At 41.4% G+C, this 12,669-nt stretch overlaps 2 protein-coding genes across 3 annotated transcripts in view; one reads left to right on the top strand and one right to left on the bottom strand.

Moving 5' to 3' along the window:
- LOC311321233 (RNA polymerase II elongation factor ELL2) overlaps window positions 1–8,508 on the top strand; it is a gene marked incomplete at its 5' end in the record, with an annotated part of 35,424 nt that extends 26,916 nt beyond the window's left edge. The window contains 7 exons of one of the 2 annotated variants that reach the window (XM_084453178.1): window positions 568–692; window positions 2,388–2,502; window positions 2,884–3,343; window positions 3,723–3,786; window positions 4,351–4,522; window positions 5,048–5,092; window positions 5,707–8,508. In XM_084453178.1, coding sequence (XP_084309304.1) covers window positions 568–692; window positions 2,388–2,502; window positions 2,884–3,343; window positions 3,723–3,786; window positions 4,351–4,522; window positions 5,048–5,092; window positions 5,707–5,817 — 1,092 coding nt within the window. In that variant the 3' untranslated portion in view covers window positions 5,818–8,508. The remainder of the gene's footprint in view (window positions 1–567; window positions 693–2,387; window positions 2,503–2,883; window positions 3,344–3,722; window positions 3,787–4,350; window positions 4,523–5,047; window positions 5,093–5,706) is intronic. The other variant, XM_084453177.1, reaches the window with a different exon arrangement.
- A 707-nt stretch (window positions 8,509–9,215) lies between these two features.
- On the bottom strand, window positions 9,216–11,304 carry pex11a (peroxisomal biogenesis factor 11 alpha). Its single transcript, XM_084452683.1, has 3 exons — window positions 11,025–11,304; window positions 10,715–10,830; window positions 9,216–10,554 (listed from the first exon to the last, which is right to left on the bottom strand). The coding sequence occupies exons 1-3, from the start codon at window positions 11,078–11,080 to the stop codon at window positions 9,986–9,988; spliced, it is 741 nt and encodes a 246-aa protein (XP_084308809.1). The 5' UTR covers window positions 11,081–11,304; the 3' UTR covers window positions 9,216–9,985.
- Between the last annotated feature and the right edge of the window lie 1,365 nt (window positions 11,305–12,669).

Genomic DNA, 12,669 nt, shown 5'->3' with positions numbered 1-12,669 from the left:
CTGACTAATGCTAACGGCTCTGTTTGCCACCGAAAGTTGTGCAGCTAAAGCAGTGTTCTCAGTTTATTTGAGGCGCATGTCCTCAGCTCGGTCTGTTTAGGAAACCCACTACACTCATCAAGGAGACTTGTGCGTCTGCCGCTAGTGGCTGTAATTAGGGCTGCGCTTCAATTATCTTTGCAGGAGAAGATGGTGCTTTGACAGGGGAGGAGCAGAGTGTCTCCAGCAGTGCCCTGATGGCTCAAAGAAATGGATCTAGTCTGCCTGAGCACGATTCTGGGTTCATTTGGCACTGCATGAGAAACCCGAACAGTGCTCAAATTGATGACTTGATGACTTCATTCATGACCAGAATGAAATTGAATTTAGAAGTAGAAATTTATCAGAGTACATCTCTAAGGGTAGATGAGAGTCGCACAATTATTTACAAAAGAACATCATATGATTCTTAAATAATTCCAGACAGATGCCAGTCAATTGAATCTCAATTGTCCAACTAAGTGTGCCTACTGTATGTATTTGTACGTATGCCCAGTCACCCTTATTTAACCTGCCATTGATTTACAGATTGCTAAACTGAACCCTAAAGACCACAGCTTCAGCCTAAAGGATGACTTCTACAGGCTCATCCAGAGGGACTGGCCAGGCTACATGGAGGAGGAGAAACAGCTCATCTATAGGCTCCTGACCAGGTGGGTGTGGTCTGCATCAATATCCATGCTACTCTCCCATTTCTCCACCAGATGATTCAGACCTCTGCATCATATTACCAACATTTGAAGGCTTTGCATTCACCCATGTGCATACAAAGCACACAATCTTGAACTTTATCTTCGTTTAACCTTGTAAGCTTCTCTAATGTGTTGATTACCCCTCCTTAGTTGCAATGGGCACTGATGCCTTTTGACAGCTTGCTGGTGTTAAGTCTCTCATATCAGTGGATTCATGTGACAGGCAGCTGTGATCATGTTGAAAGGATAGCTGCTAAATCACTATTTCTCTGCACTGATGAATTTGTTAATTGGCACTTCAAAGCAGGAGGAGACATATTCACTGTGTGGTGTTGCCAAAGAACATTAATATGGAGGACTGTGAGTAGCAAGGAAGAGGTTTAATATGGAGGACTGTGAGTAGCAAGGAAGAGGTTTAATATGGAGGACTGTGAGTAGCAAGGAGAGGTTTAATATGGAGGACTGTGAGTAGCAAGGAAGAGGTTTAATATGGAGGACTGTGAGTAGCAAGGAGAGGTTTAATATGGAGGACTGTGAGTAGCAAGGAGAGGTTTAATATGGAGGACTGTGAGTAGCAAGGAAGATGTTTAATATGGAGGACTGTGAGTAGCAAGGAGAGGTTTAATATGGAGGACTGTGAGTAGCAAGGAAGAGGTTTAATATGGAGGACTGTGAGTAGCAAGGAAGAGGTTTAATATGGAGGACTGTGAGTAGCAAGGAAGAGGTTTAATATGGAGGACTGTGAGTAGCAAGGAAGAGCTAACCCAAACCCTAACCCTGTTAGTAAATGCAGCCCCCAAGTCTTTATAGTGAGGAGACTGACAGCCAATGGAAGAGGATTTCGGAAGAACTGCCACTTGCACTTTCTTACTGTGCAACTGAATATTTGCCCTCAAGAGGTAGCTATATAGCTAGCTGTTACTGTATGGTTGTTGACAGGAAAACCAATTGCTTTCAAGATACTCACATAACCCTGTAGACTACTCAAACAAAAATGTTTTTTTGATCTTATCCATTGTGTCTGACTGGCTGCCATGTCTGTCAGTAGGCTTCGTGTCCAGAATGTTGTGAAATCCAGTGGTGCTTAGACCAGATTCCATTGATCATGCTGTTGAAAGGGCAGTGTGGGTCCTGAGGGAGGAATGATTGAACTTTGGTTAAACTGAGCGTCTTTCGAAGGAAGGAGCTGTAGGAAGCAGATTGCCAGTGGGGAGTGTTTGGCCTAACAGACCTTGCATCTGGCACCATTGTTCTCCTGCCTGGACACTGTTCTGTCCTAGTGCCCGCCTATCGTAGGACTTATCATCAGATACAAGAGAAAGCCTAACACATAAACATGTCCGACTAAACTGACCGTATGCCCAGTTGTTGTGTCTACCCTATGGAGTGTGTTGGAAGATATCTGGGAGTGAAACGCCTTTCCTTGATGACAGAGGTCCCTGTTCTTTTGTAATACTCAGATACATTGGTGTCCAAGTCAGACTCCTTCCTTGTAAATGTTGAAGCTACTGTTACCAAACAGTTCTTCCTGTTTTTCCTCTGTGAACAAGGCCCCATCCTTTTTACTTCACTTTTGTGCTATTACTTTGTCTTGCTATTTACCAAGCTTAATCTGAATAGCAAAATTTAAAAAATATTTGCTCTTAAATGTTGCAGGAAACTCCAGCCCCTCGGCAGTAGCCAGTCAAAAGGTTTTCAGTCCAACCATTCATTCCTCAAAACCTCTGGGGATTCTCCTTCACAACTCAGCCCTGTCAAGAACCTCTCTGTGGTAAATATTCACCTCAAATGAAGTCTACCTTCCTCCTCACTAACTGTTGCACCATTAAGAGTTTGAGTTTGATTAGACATAAAACAGTGCCCCAGCTGCAGATGTAAATCGCAGAGGCTACGTGGTCTCTGATTCAATGCTGGACTTTAAGTTGTTTAACAAGTGTGTTTACTGCAGAATGAGAGTAAGTGTGGAGTAAAAGGAACGTTTCTTGGTGTGGCACCATCTGCTTTTTATTGATGCCAGTGCTGGAGGCTATTCAGGAGCCAGTTAAGAAGCTCTCATGCAGTGACATTCCTCTCAAATATAGGCTGTGTTGAACTTGTTGTCAAGATGACTTGCAGGTAAAATGTAACGTTTTAATTTTTTCATTTATTCTAGAAACGTCCAGTGCACTCTGAATCATCTGACAGTCAGACTCCCAAGAAACAAAGACTATTAGACCAGAGTTCACCTCTGCAGTCCCCCTCCAATGGACACCTTGGCTCCAATGGGGCCCGTAGTTCCTCTGGTCAAGGAAACACTAGCGTACAAACTAAAACAGAGTTTGAGAGAACCAACAGTCACGTCCAGGGGAGCCCAAATGGTCTCTGTGATCGGCACAAACCAAGCGGCGCCTCCCGTGTTCCCAAGCCGGAGGGGGCAGAGCAGGCCGCCACCGTGCCCAGCCCCAAGCCCCCGCAGACCGAGCCTTCCTCCATCTGCACAGACCAGCAGCTCACCAACAGCCAACACAAAAAGAAGAAGTCCAAAAAGCACAAAGACAAGGAACGGGAGCGCTTAAAACCAGACTGGATAGAGACCAGTCCTGATCTGAAGCAGAACCAGGAAAATCTCAACGGTAAATTTCAGTACAAAGCATCTTGGACACACCTGCAATATGTTCAGTAAATTATAACTGTCCACGTCGCAGTGAAGAAGTAGAGCTTGATACAGTAGAGCCCTAGATTTCTTATTCGTGGAAGTATTTGTGTTTCTTTCCCCCCCACCCTCAGTAGTCTGTAGATGATTGACTGTTGAACAGCTGGGTGACCTACGGTCCACCAAGTCAGTGCTGCCTGCCGGCTATGGTGTTGGCGTCATGACCTGCCTTGGAGCACGTCTCTTATCAGTAGCAGTGATAAACGGCTCCATCAGCTTTGGCATGATGTGAACTTTATCACGCTTGCATTGATAGATTACATGAAGCCTTTTTTTGTCCTGTGTGTGTGTATCTCCAGACCATGAGGGGGCTACAACACCTGTCACTCGTACTTCGTCTGAAGAGCTGCCGGACTATTTAATGTAAGTTCAGACTCACTGCCTCATAAGTCCTCTAGGACCACTTCAGATTTCCAGGTTGGACTTCTAGGTTGAGAAATCATGTGATGGCTGTCCAAACTGTAAACATGGCTGAAGAAAAGCCTCAGGTCATCTGTTACTGAAAGGTTTTGGTTTCATGGTTTGACTACTTTAACCACTTTTGTTGAGAAAGGAAGCTGTTTTTTTCCCCTGAAAGGGTTGGGTTCAGCTTGAAAACATTCACGTAAATAGTGGAAAATGGGAATGTTTAAATGGGCTATCACATGTTCAGTAATAACACAGCTTCACCGAGAATGACTTAGAAAACAAATGATCTAATGTCTTATATTTTTACATCTTGAGAACACATCTCTGTTAAATCTTTGACATGACAGAGGCAATTCATTTCGATAGCCTACAGCACCACCCTCTGGAGAGAATGAGGAACAGCAAATTGTACTTGCACGATTATAACTGGGTACTCGATTATAACTGGGTACTCGATTATAACTGGGTACTAGGTGGTTTCAGTGACACCTCTAACGACGTGTGGGTCTGTCTTTCCAGAAAATACAGCACCATTACAGCGTCAGAGCAACGGCAACAGTATAAGGAGGATTTCTGTGCTGAGTACGATGAGTACAGAGCTCTGCATGACCGCATTGGTACGATCACAGAGATGTTTGTTCAGCTGGGCTCCAAGATCAACACTCTGTCCCCTGGAACACAAGAATACAAGGTACGGACATGAAGCTGATGTCACTTCCACACATAGGACAAACCCTTTCCGGAATGTCATGATCTAAGTAATAATAATTACTGGACTTCGAAGGTTGTTTATTAGCAACAGGGAGATTACACACAAACACAGAAGCGTGGGTGAGCAACGACACAGGACACAGTACACATTCATTAGCGGTCACCGGTGGAATTTGTCCTCTGCATTTCTCCCATATCACCTGTCCTCCTCCAGGAGCAGTGGGCAGCCTCATCAGTGGCGCCCAGTAACCAAGTCCAGGTGCTCAGTCCAAGTCCTGGTCAGGGACTGGGCTGAAGAGCATCTGTTCTTCTGCATGTTTTCATATTGGGGTTCTATGTGGAGAGAAGCCGAGTGGGCACGGGGAGAACATGCAAACTCCACACAGCCAGGAGAATAGCCCATGTGGGAATCGAACCCAGGACCTTCTTGCTGTTAGGCGACGGTGTAACGCACCGAGCCACTGTGCCACCCACAGTCTAATGTATTTTCCGTCAATCTTCACAGCTTATGGAAGACCAGATCCTGGAGAAATACAGAAAGTATAAAAAGGTATGCACAGAATGGTCAGATTTGTTAGGCAAGTCTATTTTTACTATTTATTTAGTCTATTTTTACTATTTTTATAAATTGTATTTCACTAGCCAGTTCTGATTTTGCATTGTTTCCATCGCTACTTTTAGACCTGTATTTATTGACATGTGAGCCTGTGGATTAATGTTTTTACAGTATGACCATTACTACCTCCCATGTGTTTGCCTTTAGTGTGCATGATACACTGTTTTAGAATATGAGACATCTAATAGGTTTGGACTCTTTAAGACTTTGACCCTATTCGGGTCCAACCCACTTCCCTCCTGTATATTTCCCACCCCTTCTCACATGTTTGGTATTGCACCTGACGACGGCCACATCGGCCGAAACGTGCCACCAAATTCACCCTTGGGAGCATTAAGAGTGTGCGCACTTCTATTCTTTACTCATGTCATGTTTTAGTCGGGCACCTGTAACTATCTGTTCGAATGTGCGTGCATCACCCTATCACAAGTCTATCTTGACTGCCTTAAGTACAAAGCCAGATCATTTGAAAGAGATGATCCGTTTTGGCATAATGCTGTACTTTACCAATGTCATATCTCTGATCTTCCCCTGTCTCATCTTTGTAGAAGTTCCCCGGGTACCGGGAAGAGAAGAAGCGGTGTGAGTACCTGCATCAGAAACTATCACACATTAAAGGCCTCATCCTGGACTATGACCGCACACAGACACCCTTATAGTTACTGGCCTTCACCCTCTCCCAGGGTGCTATGGACGGACCAAACGTCTCCCCATGGACCAAAAGACTGGCCAGCAGAGCCTGGCTCCTGGAGTATTAAGGACCCAGAATCACATATGAAACACATTATTCACTTTACTCCTCCCAGTGGAAAAGAGGAGCAAGGTTCTCTTGTATGAAGTGGGCCAAGACCACCAACTCGTGATCAAATGAAGTCCTTTAATGTTAGTTTTTCAGAACGAGTGTTGTTGTAATGGCTGGAATTTTTGTGCTGTGTAAACGGTTAACTAGGAGACAACTGATGCCAAATACCCTTTTCTATTCATTACACATAAAATAGACCTTTCCTGCCCAAATGCTTTCAATACTTGGTCTATTGTCATGCCTACAGGTAAGCGCACATTGGTTTGATGCTACAATCATAAGAACAGATGAACACAAACTCCTACAGTGATATCCAGTTTTCTATAAATGTTCTATTTAAGTACTCGGTACACTTTGTGGTTTGCATCATTGATTGTATAAATGTTAAATAATGATAGAGAATATCCTATAGAGTGGGTTTTAATCACTGGATAAAGATAAGAGAAACCTGGAAATATGATTTTGTGAACATGACAATATCTCAGAACACTAGTGTGTACAGTACATGACAATTCCTGCAAGAGCTGTTCTGATCATCAAAACAGGCAAATGTCCTAACATCATGTTCCCTCCCTGATCAATTATTTCCCTTGATGGTGCCAGGTGCTCTGGCCTTTGATGAAAGTCTTAACTCCATATTCCATTACATTTTCAAGACTTGGTGGAATACCAGATTTGACTTATAAAGGCCCTCTAGTTGGTACTTCTGTTGGTGTTGAGTCCTGTTGCATCCCTCAGGGCTACCTCTACACTACAGGGAAAAAAAGTCTGAAGTCTGCTGATTTCAAATGCATTTCATGTCTCATTTAGTACCTTATCCCTCCCTATGTGCACATTTTAGATAATTTATGGTTATATGATCAAGCCTCTCGTTAAGTTGGAATTCAGTTCACATGGTCAATTCTGTGTCAATATCCTCATACTGATTTGAGACCTTAGGTGCACCTCTTCTCTCATGCTCTTGACGATGCTCTGTTGGAATATGCTGTGGTACCATTGTATTCTGTGCTTAAGACAGAATACAGTTCATTATATTCTACTCTAACGTTTGCCAAGATTGGGTAGTTTACTGTAATGTTACATTCCAACATTGAGCAACTGTATGTGTTGGTAGAGATGCCTTTAAGTAAACTGGATCACATCAACTTAACCTAGATGGATGTACCAGTCAGTCACAATTACCAAGGGATTTCATTCACTCTAGTGTCTTCAAACAGTAACTACTAGCATCATTGGAAATGGGGTTGTTCTGTTGTACACACTATTTTGCTACTTACAGTACAGTAATTGCTGTCTTGAAATGGGAAGTTTTGCCTTAATAACCAGTCACACATTGTCTCAGATAATTTCTCTGAAATGTAATGTTTTGTTCATCTGCACAAATGAAATTATTTTAAGACTATTTGTATGTTTTTGTTCCTAGTTTGAAGGAAATGCTGAATTTAAGTTAATGGATGTTTTCAGTGATACATTTGTTTTGTCCCATCGGTGTTAGAATATTGTATCATGTGGGTCTTGATCCTTTTATGTTTGTCATAGGTTAATATTTTCTTCATTTTTTTCTTGTAAACAAAATGAGTGGTCTGTGGAAATCATGGGAAGAAAAGAACACTATTTTGACTGTGATGTCGGGGCCTTGGTTGTCCACCTCTATTGAAGCACCACTATCAATGACTAGATGAACTTAGCGCTACCATACAGTACTTAGCGTCAGAATGGTTTGTAAAAAAGATTCATCTGTAACATGTGTGTTAATATGTGGTGGATGAGCTCTCCTGTCACAGATTGGTAACTTTTTATGTTGTATTCTATGTCCTTAACTAAATGAAATGTATGCTACTGTGGTAATCTGGGAAGCACATGATAGGATCTGAGACCAGCACAGACTGCTGTGTGCAGTATTGGACTGGCCAATGGTGGCTTCTCATCTGAATAAGTGCTAATTGTGTTTCATGCAGGAGTTAGATAGGTGCCTTCTAGTAGGGAATTCTGATTCACAAGGATTTTACATACAGTTGTGTTACCATCAATAATGTATTAAATGGGATAACATGCAATGTAAACAAAAGGTTTGCTCTCACATGAGCAGTCCCTAAATTGCCAGCATCTTGTGGTCTGCAGGCAAAACGGTCCTTGAATACTATAAAGAAACTACACCACACTATTTCAAATGCAAAATAACTAAGTCATATTTGAAATAATTTCAAAAACCAAATAATACTAAGATCCTTTTCAAGGAAATGGTCTCTCACTGATGCATTTTCTTGATTGGAAAATAAATGTCAATAGAAACCTGAAATCAAATGCAAATCTAAGACAAGTTTGTCAACGACCTATGAGAACATATTTGTGTTACTATTTATTTCTATTCATGTTTTTACTGTTTGGGGTTTTCCTTTGCACAATTTCCTCAGTCTATACACAGCAGACCAGAAGATATGGTGAAAAGGGAAATGGAATATCATTTTTGCAATTTTCAGAGGGAGATGTATTATCACCACCTCTTCCTCTGGAAAAAAGCCAACTAAAATGTATTGTGTATGTAAAGAGAAAGAATAAAGCTCTTTTCAATCAATTACTTTGTTTCATAACAACCACTACTACTACTGTTTCATTACACCCAATATCCCTAGGATGTCAGTGCTTGAGCTTTTATTGCAATAATCATTTGTTTTCCTTTTCAAGTCATCCAATAGATTGGTCTTATATGTATATTGGGATAACCATGCACCTGATCCAGGGAGCTTTGTCTTACTGTGATTCAGTATTCTGTAAACAACTAAACTCCCAATACGGCTAGACAGGGGACTTGCGATACTACAGCAATGTAACAACTCTTGCACCGGATAGGGTCAAGAGTCACTTCAGTCATTTTCAAAATCACCAAAATACTATTTAGTGTAATGGAAATTAGAGAAATGAGTAAACACCAAACTGGGTAAAAGGCAACTTATGCAGTAAAGATGTATGATCTTCTCTTGCAATCTAATGAAAAACATGTTTCTCAACAACCACCCTTGAAGTCTGAGGAAGTGCATTTCTTGCTCATTACTCAAAATCATTCACCTGATCATAACTAGAGAAGTATGCAATAAAGACTGAATCTGACAGAAAAAATACTATCGACTCACTGACTTCTAAATATTAACTCAGCATTGTGAATACATTTATTGATGTCATAAACAGCTTACATTTCTATTTTTTTTACATTCGGTGCATTTTGCACTGACATTTAAGGCTATTTCATCACTGGACACATGCATTGCATATACTGAATTTTGAGCTCACCTGAATCATACTTTCCTCATGATGAACAGCAGACCTTAGAGAATATTCTGCCAAAATGCTTGAGAAGTACTGACTTCTAGGCCATTATCGCCTGCACTGTAAAAGCGCCAGGCACCCTCAAATAATTTGAGCTGAGGTAGGGAAAGAGGTCAGGTTTTTCTGCAATTTAGTTTAACATACAAAACCCAACAAATACAGTACCTACAGTATGTGACTTGAAATTTCACCAAAATAATGAGTACTTCCCCCAATTAATAATAATAACCAACAATTCTCAAATAATTGTAATACTTAATTTAAATAAGTTAATCATTTTGTAGTCATACAGACATACAGCCATGTTGATTAATGAGTGATATTAGGTGGTTTAGTGGGGCAGTGCTCAGTGCTATAAGGTTAAACTGTTATGCCACTTAATAAATCATCATCATCATCATTATAAAGTTTTCAAAGATCAAGAACTGGTCAAAGCAAAAGATTATGAAGACTAATACCTGGTCTCGTCTCTGTAATTCAGAACTACTGTATCAACAAAATATTGTTAGGATTGCTCCCTTTAGAACCCATAGGCCTAGTAGCCTATAGTAAGGCAAACAACAAAAGTTGGTCCCATAAGAAATAAAAGGGAATTACATTACCCATATAAATACTTCTCACCAGTGTTTCACTTTCATATCTGCACCTTTGTAGCGCTAACGTACAATCGCTTAAGTTCTTATTTCCTCTTCAAAGTTTGTCTAGGGTTTCATTTTCAAGCTGGGCTGCAGGAGTGACACTATCCCCAAGAGTGAGGATATCAGACCGCAGAAGCCCACCACCCCTGCATTAGACTGGTAGATACCCAGCCTGTCCAATGGGATGAAAAGATCGCAGATGTTTTTCATTGTGTCCAGGGCGACTGCAGGGTGGCCTTTCAAGCTCTCAAAGAGCAGGAAGAGGAAAGCGTCCAGCTGAGGGATGACAACAGTGGCCACGTCAGGACTGTCACCGAGGTGCTGATTGATTTTCTGTTGAAAGCGCTTATCTCTTGCCCTCTGTACCATCATCTGGGAAATTACGTACACATCTCTGGTCAGGCTCATAACCAAGGACAAGAAGTAGTATCGCGAGGCATTCAAGCTCCAGCGTGCCTTGTCGATATCACGAATTAGGCCAACATTTCTGGCCCAAAGCACATTGTCGCAGATAAAGTAAAGGGCGCGGTTGAGGTTGGCCACTATGAGACACAGACGCAAAACCGGGTCAGTGAGTTTCAAGGTTTGCTTGGTAGCTTCAATGGAATTCACTGTGTTTCCCAACCTAAACACTGAAAGAGAGAACAAAATAAGACAAATGCAGCACACTCACTTCATCATAAAAAGTGAACAACATATTCTTGCTTCAAGGCCAAAGCAATCATTTTGTCAATAACTAACTTGGCTAGCTGGCTACAGATATTTGTAATGTTGATTGGTGCAGATACTCACATTTTCGTCCAGAGCTCATGTTTGATTCCAGACTTTGCAGCTTCACCACTAGTTCTTTACTTGCTGAATTGTTGCGTAGCAAGTACTTCGAAAGGCCACAGGCATATTGGGTTGCCCTGAATTAAACACAATAACACAGTTAACTAGTTGGCCTAGTTAGCTAGCTAGTTATAACAGCTAGCTAGCTAACGCCAGCCACTTCAATCGCGGTGCTAGCTAAAGTTAGGCTACGTCTTGTCAGTCCAATGGCAACTTATTACAATAGCAACTAGGCTAGGTTGCAAGGCGATTTTTGTTCACAAACACGTACCTGAAAATACGGTCCCTTCCTTGACTTTGATTTGTAAACTTTATGAAAGACTCCATCGCAAAGTCTCTATCCAGGCAACTAGCTATCAAACGTTAGCGTAACGTAGCCTAGGCAAACTCAGCAGAACAATTTGTTCTAGCTGGGCATGCAAACAAGCGCGGCTCAGAAAAAAAGTATGCAGTTCCATTAAACGAGAAAGTCTACCTTAATACGAATCAATATAAACACATGTTTTAAATATATTTAAAATAGCATCTAACTCGAATATTAACAGATTGGTGGTAACGTTACTAATTTGCCGAACTAGCCAGGCTAACTTGTGCTTCACTTGGGCGCTAGTGTTTCAGTACGGAAGGTTTAGTAGACGGACAAGTGCGTCTGTAGCAAGCATGGATTTACAGTATTAAGAGAACATGGAGCAGTCAGCCACCAGAAGTCTTCTTCTCGTAGTAGTCAGGGGCCTTAAGGCAATAGGCTCTTTGCACAAGCTCCACTACTTCCTGAAATTGTACAGGCATCTTTATTTCCTGTCCTATACTATTGGATGGAAGTGATTAATCAGGTGTGCGGCACACCTGATAACACCTGATTAATCACTTCCATCCAATAGTATAGGACAGGAAATAAATATGCCTGTAGAGTTTCATGAAGTAGTGGAGCTTGTGCAAAGAGCTCATATGAGGGCCGTTTGGTTCATATTCTTCCAAAAGCACGAAATTTGGCCCAGATGTTGTCCATACTGATCAAATTTTGCCGGGAGCCAAGATGGGTGCCCCTCGGGGCCACCCTAAAAAACGAAAAGCACTTTCTGGGTCGTAGAATCTGATTCGGATGATATTTCAATTATTTGAGGTCAAGTTTACCCCCTTAAAGGTAATTTTGGGGTCAAATCCAGTGTTTCTGGTCCGTCGTCCCAGATTCTACCTCCAAAAAGTATTTTTTATTATAAACTGTAGCCTATATCTATATGTCACATGAGTTTGACATTTAATTTGATGTTTACTCCTCAAGGTCACTAGGATATAGGTAATTATGGAGTCAAATTCAGCTTCTTTTTATTTATTCATTATTATCGGAAATAATACTTTGCTTATATCAATAATCTAATAACGTTAGATTTCCGAACTTGTTTAATTTTCTACTACAAAGAAGCATTAGTTTAATAACCATTTATTACACTAAATAATCATCACTAAAGTGTCATTGTTTTCCAAAATCCTAAACCTTGTCTGGGGTCAGTTATTTCTTCTAGCCTATTATTGCATATAGCCTAGTGATATGGTTACCTGATAACATCAAACCCAAGCACCCTTTCACATTAATCCCCGGTGAGTTACTATAACCATCTTAATACCGTGTCTGGGGTGCTACAAATAAACAGATGATGAGACAACAACCAACTGAGATTATGGTGTGGCCTTGGCTTCATAATGCATCATTATGCTACACAGGTTAGAGCTACCACTAGGACCATTGACATAAGGTATTGTAAGGAACAAGAGTGGCAAGCCATAGGGGCACAACATCTTAGCATATGGCAGGCTGACATGCACCTTTGCTATGCTGACCTCAGCATCTAGCTATCAAAGCCTTTGATAGCATCTCACTCCTGGGTTTTGGGGTAACAGGACACCGCACCTGGCAC

This window comes from Borostomias antarcticus (assembly GCF_949987555.1).
Source record: "Borostomias antarcticus genome assembly, chromosome: 18".
Classification (NCBI taxonomy): domain Eukaryota; kingdom Metazoa; phylum Chordata; class Actinopteri; order Stomiiformes; family Stomiidae; genus Borostomias; species Borostomias antarcticus.
This window is presented reverse-complemented; position numbering and strand designations above follow the sequence as displayed.